Source organism: Terrapene carolina, unplaced genomic scaffold (assembly GCF_002925995.2).
Source record: "Terrapene carolina triunguis isolate 2854851 unplaced genomic scaffold, T_m_triunguis-2.0 Scaffold28281, whole genome shotgun sequence".
NCBI classification, from domain to species: Eukaryota; Metazoa; Chordata; order Testudines; family Emydidae; genus Terrapene; species Terrapene triunguis.
The window spans coordinates 71,309-85,310 of NW_020692632.1; the positions used below are offsets into that span (position 1 = coordinate 71,309).

At 49.6% G+C, this 14,002-nt stretch overlaps 1 protein-coding gene across 1 annotated transcript in view; it reads left to right on the forward strand.

The window, feature by feature from the left end:
• Positions 1-12,216, forward strand: part of LOC112120631 (butyrophilin subfamily 1 member A1-like) — a 41,475-nt gene extending 29,259 nt beyond the window's left edge. The window contains exons 5-9 of the mRNA XM_026662537.2: positions 1,124-1,156; positions 1,555-1,587; positions 1,678-1,710; positions 3,972-3,998; positions 11,649-12,216. Coding sequence (XP_026518322.1) covers positions 1,124-1,156; positions 1,555-1,587; positions 1,678-1,710; positions 3,972-3,998; positions 11,649-12,202 — 680 coding nt within the window. The 3' untranslated portion in view covers positions 12,203-12,216. The remainder of the gene's footprint in view (positions 1-1,123; positions 1,157-1,554; positions 1,588-1,677; positions 1,711-3,971; positions 3,999-11,648) is intronic.
• Positions 12,217-14,002: the final 1,786 nt, after the last annotated feature.

A 14,002-nucleotide genomic window follows, 5' to 3' on the forward strand; every position in this document is an offset into this window, starting at 1 on the left:
CATATATGCATATATGCATCCGAAGAAGTGGGTTGTAGCCCACGAAAGCTTATGCTCTAATAAATTTGTTAGTCTCTAAGGTGCCACAAGTACTCCTGTTCTTTTTGCGGATACAGACTAACACGGCTGCTACTCTGAAACCTCTCTTTGGAGGAGGTGTCAGGCAATGGGAGCCGGGCTGAGGGTGAAGAGGGAGCTGAATAAATTAGGACTTTGTCTGAACCGAGAAGTGTCAAGTGGTTTCACCCCTTCAGATCTCACTCAAGGATCCCAGTCGAATGTGATTCTGAACTGTTCCATGGGGATCAGCATGGCTCAGATTGAAACACCATGTGGGGCTCAGTGAGCTGGGCTTGGAGCATCGACATATGTAACTTGGCTGCTTGCAGGAAAAACAGAAAGCAAAGGAGGAGAGAGGGGGGTTTCTTAGGGCCAATTCTGCCCCCCAGTCGGTGCTTGCACCCCACCCATCTAGCTGAGTAGGAGCTGCAGAAGGGCAAAGCAGTGGCTGTGAAAATGGACAGGTTAGCAGTTATCTTATCTACACTAAGATTTGTTCAGCCTGAGATCCTGCTGACCTGAGCATCCAGCAAAAGAAAGGCACCTTCACCCCATTCTCCCTCCCTCCCCCATCTACCGAGACTCTAGGAGGAGCTGTTACCACTTATCATTAGGACCAGGAGCAAGTACCACCTACAAGGTCAGGAATTGGCCTAGGATTGAGCCAACCAAACGCCGTCCCTTATCCAGCCTAGGTCAGTGCCCCATTCCCGTCACTCACTTCCCTCCCTCATCCCCACAGTCAGGAGCTGGGGCGAGCTGGGGCTGTTCAGGGGATGGGCACAGAGGGGAGCAGCCAGATCAGACTGGAGTGTGAAGGGCCCAGGCAGCAGGGCTGCCTCCTGGGGGAGACATTCAGAGCAGCCCCTAGAGGTGATGGTCAGTGGGGCCCAGGCAGCAGGGACGCTGAGTGAAGGGATGATGAGACAGATCTGTCTGTGTGTCCTGTTTGTCAGTCTGTCTGCCTCGCTTTCATAATTATGGAAAAATTACATGAATAGTGGGAACCACGCCATAAACACAAGATGGTGAAATCTCACCTCTCGCCCTTTTCTCTCCCGAGATACCCTACGACCTGCTATGGAGAGCAGGAGAGGTCAATGTCTGGGCCCATTACATTAACTGACAGTAGAGTTATCCAATGAATACGACAGGGTGAAATCTTGCCATTATCAATTAACTGTTGGAACAATTTCCTAAGGGTCGTGGTGGATTCTCCAGCACTGGCAGCTTTTAAATGAAGATTGGATGTTTTTTTCTAAAAGATCCTCTCTAGGAATTGTTGTGGGGAAGCCCACGGGCTTGTGTTATACAGGGATCAGACTAGGTGATCACAAGGGTCCCTGCTGGCCTTGGAATCTATGAATGGATGACCTCTCACCCTGTTCTCTCTCTAGAGACCCTGCTGTCTGGGCCAGTTACATTAACTGATATTAACATTATCCCCACAAACATGACTGGGTGAAATCTCACCTCTCCCTTTTCTCCCTCTAGAGATCCTGCGATCTGAGATGGAGAGACAGAAAGGTCAGTGTCTGGAACAGTTACATGAGCTGTGGGGTTACCATTATAAATACGACAGGGGGAATCTCATGTCTCTCCCTTTTCTCCCTCTAGAGGCTCTGCAATCTGAGATGAAGAGACAGAAAGGTCAGTGTCTGGGACCAATGGGATGGGTTGAAGATTTTACATTATGTCAGTTGAATTAGCTCACTTGAGCCAACTTAACTCAATTGAAAGCCACTTTTAATGCAGTGGAGTCTCAGTTTAACACTTTTAGCTCAATTTTAGCAGATGGAGTTACAGCCTGTTTGAATGAGTGATGGAGAACATCTCCATATCGGCACCAGAGCCCAAGCAGTGAGCTCAGGGGCTGCTGGTGCTGACACAGATGGGCTCTGAAGGGGAAGGGATCACTTGTCCTAATAAACCCCATGGGAATTACAGAAATGGCACCTTGAGTCCAGGGTCATGAATACACCAGCCCAGCTTGGTCAGCCTCATTGATGGAGACTGTGGGCACATCTACTGTGCAAAACCCCACCCGTGGCTGCGAGTCTCAGAGCCTGAGTCAACTGACTGGGGCTCGTGCTGCAGGGATAAATATTAGCAATGTGGACATTCCTGCTCAGGCTGGAGCCCAGGCTCTGAGACCCTCCCCCCTCGCCGGGTTTCAGAGCCCAGGTGCCAGCCTGAGTGGGAATGTCTATACTGCTCTTTTTCAGCCCCATGGTGTGAGCCTCATAAGCCTGAGACAGTTGACCCAGACTCTGAGACCCACTGCTGAGGGTTTTTTGCAGTGTAGACGAACCCAGAGAGACTTGTCCAGTATTTAACAGGATACTCAGATGGGATTCCCCTGTGTTCTGGCTCTTCCATACCCTTGTAATGTGGGAGGAGGCAGGATTTCACCCTCAGCTCCACCCTGCAGAGACTCCATACAATAACCATACAGGTCTGATCAGTGCAGAGCAGTCTGTGAGGTTCTACATTAAATAAAACGGATTTTTAAAGGCACACAATGTTTTTCAATTTTCTCCTCGTGTTGTTACTACAGGGCAGAGTTACGGTTGTTTGGGTGCCTTAGCTGCATTTTTACACCACAGCATGGTTGGATTTCTTTTAAATGTGACCTTAGTTCTGTATTTCCTGGGTGTATAACACTTTAGGGTTAATTACAAGATCCCTGTAATGTGTTTTACCCTTAAGTTACAAGTATACGTCCTCTCAATCTTAACTCTATATTAAGAGGAATTGCTTTGTGCATTATGACCCAGATCTACAAGGAGATTTAGGCACCTAAACCCCAGACATGGGTGTATCAATCCCAGTTTTAGCCACCATCATCCACAGCCCCCACTTGGCTAACACCTAACCCTGTAGGCACCTAAACTGACTTAGTACATAAATCTCTGCTGTAAAAGTTCTCTCAGAATCTAAGTTTGTGCCTCGTGGCACATGGAGCACACTGCTGCCTCACTTAGATGTCTGGGGACCTATCTCCCTCCTGTGCCCCAGAGCGACACACAAACTAGGGGAAGATGTGTGGAGGAGCCTCTATCTCACCCATGGGGGCTGATCCAATAGATGTGCTCAGATGCCACCAACACTACACAAACAGAGGTGGGAGACAGGGTGGCGGCAACCCTCCCTTATCACCTTTAGCCCAGGGGTTACGGTTCCCAGCTGGGATGTGGGAGACTCTGGTTATGGCTCCCTGATTCTCAGGCTGCCCCAGGGGCTGCTCTAATTTTCTGCAGCTGGCTGTGGTCGCTGAGATTGGTGATTGTGCTCTGCTCTGCCCCAGCACACCTCCTCCCAACCCCTCCCACCCTGACAAGCCTCCTACAGCAGGATTGGGGGGGGGTAGTTGGCACAGGACCCAGCTCCGCTACTTTACCCCAGCTGAGCTCTTCCTATGCCAGGGGAATTCTCTGATGTCCAGGGCCTGGTTCCTTCCAGTCTGTGCCATCCCTGCACACAGTGACCAGAGCAGGGGAGAGAACTGGACCCTTTATCACTATGGGACCCATTCTGCCACCCTGACTCACATGAGTGATCCTCACAGGTGTGGCCCCATTGATTTCTGGGGGGAGGGTTTGCAGGATAAGGTATGATAAAGCAGAAGCCCTAACTACTGATTCGGAGCCTAATCCTGGTGTCCTTACTCGGGCAAAATTCCCTCTGAAGCCAATGTAATTTGGGTTTAGAACTGGGCATTTATGTAATTGAGAATCTCTCCTATTGATTCATTTATGTTCTTTTTTCTCTTTTCTCCCCTCTCATTCCCATGGACCCTCTGGCAGAACTGGGTAAGCTCCGTTTCTGGTTTGTGGAGTTTGTTTTTCACAGTATGTGACTTGTCGAGTCTGTATTTCCATTCTGTAAATTCTAATTTCTGATTATTTCAGGACTCACCAGAGCCCGACGATATGCAGGTAACTAGCGCTGATACTGCTTCAGTCACTCTCAGTCCCATTCCTCTGGGATATTTGGTCCCTGCTCAGTCCTCTTACAGCTCTCACAATAACTAAGGGGTAGGACAAAATGTCATTGTCCGTGTGAAAGTCTGAGGGTTTGGTTATTCACACCCCGGCTAGGATACCTGCTGTCGTGGGGAGTTGGTGCAAACAGACAATTGTTTTACTGCTCTCTATTGCTATGATATAGCCTCCAGTCAATGAATTGTTTATTTCACTGCTGACCATTTTTGGCAGCAACATCCAGTTGATGAGCTTATCCAACCCTGCTGGATGCAATGGCAGAGTGGATGGAGGGCAGAGGGGCAGCTGGTGGCTCTAGAAGGGTCACTGGGGGGAGGAACAAGGAATTTAAACCTCCTCTCCCCACACTTGCACTTGTATTCTTCCAATGTGGATTAACACAAATGAGACAAGGGCTTTCTTAGCATGGAATAACAGCTGTTCTGCACTAGCTACTCAGGGGCTTTTCCCCATGTAGACAAGCCCTTAAAGTTATTCCCAAGGGAAAGAGGAGAAGCATCCCCTCAGGTCCCCTCCCGAGGACCACAAGCCTTGACTACCCTCTGCTGTGGCAAAGCTGTGCCTAGATCTGCTGGTTCCTAGGTCAGCTCTTTACCCACAAGAGCATCCGTTCACTACTCCGATAACAGACAGGACACTGGACTGGATGGAGGGGCAGTGACAGGGGAGGGCTTGGGGAGCAGAGCCCCGTAACGCCAGGGGACTGCCACAGAGCTTGGGTCTCATGTGCCACCATAGGACATGGACCTTGCATGTATGCACTGTGCTAGTGTCCAGTGACCGGGTGAGTCAGTGTGAATTAAACCAGCACAGGAGTGGGATGGGGGGGGGCAGTTGGTGCTGGGAAGCCAGGTGAGAGCAGGGGGTTCTGAGGAAGGAAGGAGGAGGAGGTGGTTGGATGATGCTTAGCAGCAGGGAGTTTGTTCCCTTCTCCCACCAGCTCCCACTACGTCTGGAACAAAGGGAGAAAGAAGGTGAGTGGGGCTGGTAGTAGGGGAGCAGCAGGAGGTGTCAGATGAGGGGTGGGCAGGGCAGATCCTGGGGTTGGGGACAAGGACTGGCGTCAGTGAAGGGGATGTCAGTGGGTGTGAGGGGGCTGTGACGAGTTTGGTCAAAGAGATCCCCTTGGGAATGTCACCTGATGTGTTGAAATTACCTCTGAGCCCATTTTCCCTGCCAGCTTGGGACTCCAGAACCCTGCCTTGTTGAGCCAGACACGCTAGCCTGCTGCAACACAGACCCAGGGTCTGGGCCACGCCCCCAAAGCTGCAAACTTTAATTAAAAACAGCTCAGCATCTGTCTCCAGCACCCAGATACCCAGCTCCTAATGGGATCCCAACCCCAAATAAATCCATTTTACTCTGTATAAAGCTTATACAGGGTAAATTCATAAATTGTTCATCCTCTATATCACTGATAGAGAGATATGCACAGCTGTTTGCTCCCCCAGACATTAATCACTTACTCTGGGTTTATTAGTAAACAAAAGTGATTTTATTAAGTATAAAAAGTAGGATTTAAGTGGTTTCAAGTAATAACAGACAGAACAAAGTAAGTCACAAAGCAAAATAAAACAAAACACGCAAGTCTAAGCCTAATACATTAAGAAATTGATTACAGGTAATATCTCACCCTCAAAGTTGTTCCAATAAGCTTTTTTCACAGACTAGACTCCTTCCTAGTCTGGGCCCAAACCTTTCCCCTGGTACAGTTTTTGTTAGATCCAGCAGACATCTCAGGTGGTAAGCAGGGGTTTTCTCATGACTGGCAGCCTCTTTTGCCCTGCTCCACCCCCTTTTATCGCTTTGGCACAACACGGGAATCTTTTGTCTCTCTGGGTCCTCACCCCTCCTTCTAAATGGAAAAGTACCAGATTTAAGATGGATTTCCTTATCAGGTGACATGATCACATGTCACTGTAAAACCCCTAGTCTCCATTCCCCATGGGCTGGCCCACAAGTACACAGGGAGGCTTTCAAGTAACTAAGGCCATTTACAACTGATTGTTTCTGGAGCACCCTTAATGGCCTCCACTTAATATGTTTACATCAGTGATACAAGTTTATATCTTACTCCCCTAACTCCAGATATAGAAATTATACATGCAAACAGATAAGATGAACACACTTAGTAGATTGCAAGCTTTCTAATGACACCATACAAGGGGTATTTATCGTAAAGCATATGTCAGTTACGGCATATGCATAAGCATATTTCAATAAAGCATATGGAGTGCAACATCACAGGTGTGTGTAGTCCAATCTATAGATTCTATGTTGATTACTTAAGAATGTTTAAGTATCAGAGGGGTAGCCGTGTTAGTCTGGATCTGTAAAAAGCAACAGAGGGTCCTGTGGCACCTTTAAGACTAACAGATGTATTGGAGCATAAGCTTTCGTGGGTGAATACCCACTTCGTCAGACGCATGCGTATTCACCCACGAAAGATAATGCTCCAATACATCTGTTAGTCTTAAAGGTGCCACAGGACCCTCTGTTGCTTTTTAAGAATTTTTAGTTATCACTTTGAGGGTTAAGAGGCTTTTGTCCCAAGATCAGGCCCAGTATTATTTAAATTATTATATAGTTGTGAACCCCGAGTGCACAGCTGCAACACTCACACTGTATGAACTCTTTTATATTTACAAATAATTTATTAATACATTTAGCAAAGTCACAAACATCCCAACTCAGGAAGGTAGATAGAGATACTACAGAATGTCCATCTGTACATTCACATACTTACACCATTTTTTGCAAAACAACCTAAAATGGTAGCCATATTTTTTTATATGATGAGCCAGAGTTAGGGGGCAGCGATCAGAACAGAATGGCAGGGCAAGGCCCTGAGCCACTCACTGGCTGCTCCAGGCTGGCCAGGCCCGGCTGTTGGTGCTGTCACTGCACTTGCAGCCCCTGACCCAGCCTGGCCTGTTGTCCCAGCGCTGACCCTTCCTCTGCGGGTGGGGACTCTGCTGCTCTCAATGGCTGAGCCCCTCCCTCTGCCGCTGCCTCTGCTGCTGCGCTCGCAGGCTCAGCACGTGCCAGGGCCAATGCTGTGCTGCTGGGGCTACTCCTTCCCTTGGCACTTGGATTCTCAGTGTCTGGGGCAAATGGCCGGGTGGGTGGGCAGGGACCTACCCAGAGACACACGCCCTGTGCTGCACCCAGAGGGCAGAGACCAGCCAGGGCTGGACAGCAAAGTGCCACAGTGCTGGGATTAACCCTTTCCTTTCACCCACCCCAGCAGCCCCGGCCGGTCAGTGCCACTCGACTGCCTGCGCTCTGACCCCAGGGACCCGGGTCTGGCAGCTCGGGGGAGTCACTGGGTGAATGTGTGGGGCAGAGTAACCTGCGCCCCAGGGTCCCCGTGTGCAATGGGGAAGACCCTGCGCTGTCACGCAGACCTTAGGGGCTGGACAGTGAGTGTTATTATTGATATAGCGCCCATGGGTGAGCCCGGCACTGCAGAGACAGAACAAGGGGCTGCTGGCCCCACAGGGCTCCTGGTCTGAGTGCAGACAAGGCCCAGCAAGGGCAGCAGCAAACACTGGGGGAGGGGACACAAGGGTCCCATTGTGGGGCCAGCCACAAAGACTGTGCCTTTATTCTCTGCATACACTTTCTCCAGCTGGGGGCAGCTCTCCAGGGTTTTGTCCTGCTACAGCTGCTGCTGTCTTTGTCATCTCTGGCAGCTCCTGCCCCTAGGGGAGTTCCTCTGTCTAGGGAAGTGGTCCAGAAACTTTTTTGGTCATGCCCTCCCTTACCTGGTTTGTGGCCCCATCCCGGGAGCTGCGGTCGGGAGCTTAACCAGGAATGGGGCTGCAACTGGGGCCAGGAGCTGGGGGCCGTGGCTGGGAGTGGACTTCAGCCAGAAGTGAAGCCACTGGTGCTGCCCGAGCTGCAGCTGGGGGCTTCGGCCAGGGGCGGAACCTTGGTTGCAGCTAGAGCTGCAGCTGGGGTCGCATTCTGGAGCAGGGCCGGAAGTCGGTGGTGGAAGCCTGGGCCGGTGCTGCAGCTGGGGCTTAGGATGGGGCCAGAGTGGAGCTGGAGGCAGAGCAGGGCTGGGTGGCCTTCCCTTCCTGCCACCCATGAGGGCTAGTTAAGGCCCTGCCATGCCCCCAAATGTACCTTCACCCCCTCTAGGGGGACACGACCCATAGTTTGGGGACCACTACTCTAGGAGCACCCCTTCTAGGCTCCTTGCTCTGGTGAGCTCTCCTGGGAGCTCCTCTCCTCAGCAGCTTCCTGTCCCTAGGATCCCTTCAGCTGAGCCTGGTAATCCTTTATCAGGCTCATTAGCTGTTTCGCTGCCAACTAGCCACCAAGGGATTTAATTACTTCCAGGTTGGTCTGGGTTGTCTCATTCTCCCTTACAGGAGGCTGTCACAGGTAGTCTGGTCCCTGACTCCCCTAAAAGGGCCAGCCCTCTTGATACATTTCCTCCCACCTCCAGAGCCAACGTGTATTCAAAGGTCGGCTTGATCATGGCTGACACTTGGTTATGTTCTGCAGCCGGGGTGAGGTGGGGGGTACTTCCTGCCCTGCTGCCGCAAGGAAATCTGCAAGGCCACTGGCCATAATTTTGTTCTCGTCACTGAAGTATGAAGAGTCCAGGAGTTTGATTCCCCAATTTTCTATGTAGCTCATGTCATGAGTAAAATCCCCAATAGTCTTCAGCATGTCATAGTTTAGAACAACTCTTTGGCCGTAGTAGAGGTAGTCAATAGCACTGGGCTTTCATCATTGGTGTGATGGTCGTGTGGGAGATGTGGGCTGGCTACAGAGCTTCCCATTCAGCCAAATAAACACCAGATGTGTTCATCACAAAATCCTTTAATGTTCTGCCAAGTATGGCTGAGGTCAGCTTAAATATGGTATTTTACACATGGCTGTACCTAGTGGTTGAACAGCATAATACAGTTTAGCGTTCCATTACATCTCCCCCTTTAAGTTCTACATTCCTTCCATTTATAATATTTACATTATCACACTGTCTTTGAGGTTCAGTGTGGATCAGTCTGTTAGGTGTCTCTGAATGGTACTGATCTTCTAATTACATGACCCGAACAGGTAACAGCTTGTTCATCTGGTTGTCCATTAGTTCCACCGACTGACTATGGTCGGTCTGGAATCCTTGAGTCATCTTCTTGTTCTGCATCCACCATCTGTAGAGTTTGCTCAGTTGATTGTTCTTTCTGAGGTATAAACTGTAAATGTTGACAGTTTCTGTTGAACTCTCCTCTCTTGGTCTTGATCCCATACAACCTGGGCATTGAATTCTTTTTCTTTATAACAGCTGGAGTATTCCATTCTTTTTCTCCATCCAGTTTGACACACACATGGTCACCAGGTTCTAGGCCTGGTAGTTTTCTGAGTGATGTCTGTTGTAAACGTGTTCGTAAGCTCTTTTTGCCTTTTTATTGGATTTGACTACTTTCTATGTGTCTGGCAACTTTGGAGATTCTTTTCCAAAGTTTGGAGGGTAGTTCTGAGTTGTCCTCCCATCAGGAGTTGTGCTGCACTATATCCAGTAGCTGCTCTTGGTGTTGATCTATAATATGGGCTGCTAGTAATATGAGGAAGATCGTATTTTGTTTGGATAAATTAAATTCTACTTCAGTGACTTGTGGTCCATGCTCTGTAATAAGTTCTTCTGGAATCCTGAAATGACCAAAAGTGCACCTCAGTTGCTCTATAACACTCTGCTGTGTTACATCTTTCAAGTACACTTTTTCTGTATACCTGGAAAAATAGTCCACGGCTACCAGGTAAAGATGTCATCTGAATTCACATAAATCTGCAGCTAGTCTCTTCCAAGTTCTCTTTCATTCAGACTAGCTCCGGGTTAGTGTCACTAATTACTATTGACCATATCTTTTTCCCCGCAGCCTTCAGTAAAAGAGCTATGGGAGCCCGAGGGGGAATTTTTCTACCAAGGGCAAATTTAACAGCAGCTCTGGAGTGTTTCATAGCTGATGTCCTGAGCCTGGCCTGCCCGTACCTGTGCTTTTCTGGGGATGTTGACAGTCACTCACTGCAAGTCACTGGGATTTGGGCTCCTACGTTGCTGGGACACGTTTGAAATAGAGCTGGGTGTAATTTTGGGGGTAAATAGTTTATTTGCTGATAAAATTATATTTTGGGTCAACAGAAACTATTCCTGAGTCCATGTCGAGTTTGCGGAATAGTTTCAATGAACAGAAAAAGGTGCTGCCGCTTCCCTTCTAGCCTTTAGCCCAGTGGCTGGGTCCTCAGCTGGGAGCCCCAGGTTCAATCCCCCCGGGTGATATGGGAAAGAATTGGAATGTGGGTTTCCCCTCCCCCCCGCCCCCGGTTAGGGCTGGAACAGCTGGGCTCTGGGTATCTGATGTGGGGCTCCCTCAATCTCTCCTGCTGAAGTCGGCCCCCTGTGTCTAAACACTGCCATGGGCACTGGGCCAGAGCGTGGGAGTGAGAATGACTCTGCAGCCCAGTGGGTCGGGCCCCCACCTGGGAGCCCAGAGTCCAGCTCCCCTGCTCCAGTGACCCTGTAATTATTGATCCATAATCCCAGTGAGGGGAGGGGTTATGGCCCCTGGCACAGCAGTGTCTCTGGCATGTCGGTGCCTCACTGCAAACCCCTAGTGCAGATGCGCTGCGCAGGTATGAACTGGGACTGGCCCCTGGTGCAGCTTTGCCCAGATGGAGGGGGCAGCAAGTGGGGAAATGCCCCCTCCCCACTGCTCCAGCCTCATTAGCAATCACCCCTGTTCCCCCCAGCACCCCCCCACCCCCCTCCCCCCCCTTCCCCGGCCCCCTCCCCCTCTCCCCCCCCCCCCACTTTGTCTCCCTGGAACCTGCCCCTGCCTTCATCCCCCTCTGTCCTCCTGGTGTCTGCTCCTCTGGCTCCCCCTCCCCCATTGCCCTTGTGCCTGCCCCTCCCCTCTGCCCCTCCAACCTCTACTCCTGTCATCTGCCCCTCCCCTTTCCTCTCCCAGCATCAGCCTGTCCCATCCCAACTCCCACTGACACCTTCCCACCCTCCCCCGCTCCTTTGGCCCTTTCCCTGTGGCGACGACAGAAGAAAGGAAACAGAACACCAGGTCTGTGGTAGCCGAAAAAGCCTCTCTCAGCTTCAAAAGCCTCCAGCCAAAAGCCTCCCAGGAAAAAACCTTTCCTGGGGTTTTTATTATATTACTTGCTTTGTTTACAACACTTCTCATTGGTACAAATCTTGCGCATGAAGAAGACATGCAGTAGTCAATTACATAAAATAACAGCCCCATATCTTGTGCACGTGAAAGCCAGCTGCAAGGGAGAAAAACAGGCAAGCCAAAAAGTTTTCCCAAACACAGACGCTGGGACAAGGTCACTCCTGCCTCGTTGCTAAGGGAACAGTTTGCCGTTCTCGTGGGCAGACGATTCGGGAGCAACACATTCCTACATTTCCCCCTCATTGTCTCCTCACAGACAGACAGGCCCTGACTCCCCTCAGGCAACCCCCCCCCCCCCGCAGCGATTAACGGGGACACAGGTTAATTTCCCTTCGATCCCAGTGACCAGCCCCTGCCCCCAGCACTGACTCTGTGACTCTCTCCCCAGTGGATGTGACTCTGGATCCAGACACGGCAAATCCCAAACTCGTCCTGTCTGAGGATCAGAAACGTGTAAGACGCGGAGACACATGCCAGGATCTGCCCGACAATCCAGAGAGATTTGATCATTGTTACTGTGTCCTGGGTGCTCAGGGGTTCACAGGTGGGAGGCATTACTGGGAGGTGGAGGTGGGACACAAGATGAGATGGGACCTGGGGGTTTGTAGGGAATCTGTGAGCAGGAAGGGGCCGGTCACATACACACCTAGGAATGGATACTGGGTCGTGTGGCTGAGGGGTGGGGAATACGCAGCCAGCACCTACCCCCGGACCCCGCTCCCCGTGAGCATCAGGCCCAACCGGGTGGGGATTTTCCTGGACTATGAGGTGGGTGAGGTCTCGTTTTACAATGTGACTGACAGGTCCCATCTCTTCACTTTCACTGAAACCTTCTCCGGGACGCTCCGTCCTTATTTCCATCCCTGCCGCTCGGGTAAAAACGTGGCTCCCCTGATAATCTGCCCAGTCCCAGTTGAGGCCGGAGGGAATCTCTGTCCCTGACAGTGACACCCGCGGCACAGACTGGCCCCTCCCAGTGCTGCTGCTCTTCCCCCCCCTGTGGTGGGAGCCAGTTACTGCAGCAACTGGAGTTTTTGTGCTGACCGGACGCTGCCAGTTTCCCTTTTCAAGTGGAGGTTCCAGTCAGAAACTGTACACCTGACAACCCCCAGCCCTCACCTTTCCCCGTCCCCCAGGGGTAGCAGATGGGTTGGATGGGGTCATTCACTCCTGTCAGAATTTTCTACTGCTGTGAAATCTCAATGTAAAATATGAAAGAAAAAAGATTATTCTAATTTAGAAAATATTATTGTAACAAAGTGTAAATACAAGAATATTTTAATTTACATTTCAACAGTATTTCAGAAACAAGCATCTAAACATATGACATGGCATTGCTAGGACTATTTTTTTGTTTTAACCGTGATGCGTTATGAACATTTTAATGTAATAATTCAGTTTTGAAAATGTATTCACAATATGCCATTCATGGCAGTGTGCCCTAAACTTACCTTGATTATTTGAAAATAAATACCTTAAAATTATCTTTTGGTGGATTCATTTGTGGTTTTTATCCAGTCTGCCGGTGTCTAGGTTGCATGGGCTGCTGAAGCTATGTGTTTTTCCTAGTTTCTAACACAGGGAAATGTTAATCTAAAAATAGATAATTTCCCCCTAAAACTTCCTTCAGAAATATCTGTGTTTCTTTCCCTATTTCTCACTGAATTATGTGTAGTTACTGTGGTTTCTTATCCAATCTTATTGTGTTATTACATGGGAAAATATGTTGGCAAATAGGCTGGTGAGTCTTGCCCACATGCTCAGTGTTTAAGTGATCGCCATATTTGGGGTCGGGAAGGAATTTTCCTCCAGGGCTGATTGGCAGAGGCCCTGGAGGTTTTTCGCCTTCCTCTGCAGTGTGGGGCACGGGTCACTTGCTGGAGGATTCTCTGCACCTTGAGGTCTTTAAACCACAATTTGAGGACTTCGATAACTCAGGCATAGGTGAGGGGTTTGTTACAGGAGTGGGTGGGTGAGATTCTGTGGCCTGCGTTGTGCAGGAGATCAGACTAGATGATCATAATGGTCCCTTCTGACCTTAAAGTCTATGAGTCTAATATACAACATGGTTTTTACTATCTGACAAGATATAAAAATGTGTTGTCACTCACAATTCACAGCATGAAGTGTCATGAAGAGATTGCAGGCAATGTTCATTTTTAAATTTCTAACTATCAATGGGCTCCTCCATCAGTTCCTGCAAACCCCGGCTGGCAGACCTCTGTGTGAATTAAGCAGCATGCAGTCTGCCAGGGAACCTCCACCAAGTGTCTTTATTACTTTTTATGATGCATCACAACATAACAGCAGTTACAAGGAGCCCCCTTCCTGCTCCCTGATTCAGACTTTCATACTGCTGCTTTCTTCTCAGTGCTGAGCTAGTGATGTCACTAGGCTCCCTACAGGTGCAAGTGATCCCCTCTGCCCTTCCAAACCCAAACTACTCAGTCCCTCCTCCTCTAACTGCACCCGGTGCCCTGGGTGTTCTCAGTGACCAGGGTGCTGGCTTCCAAAGGGCTCAGTTTGTAGCTGCTAACAGTCCCCTGTCACACGGCCATGATTGTGTAATTGACCATACAATGAAAATAACACCAAATGTAAACTGTTACCTCATTATTCAATTCAGAACCTAGATCTGCCAGTATCTGCTCTGGACATCCATTTTGATATATAATTTTACGTGTCTTCTTCTCCCCCTCATGTGCTGTCATAGTTCTAAGTGGAAATTCTTCTACCTCTTTT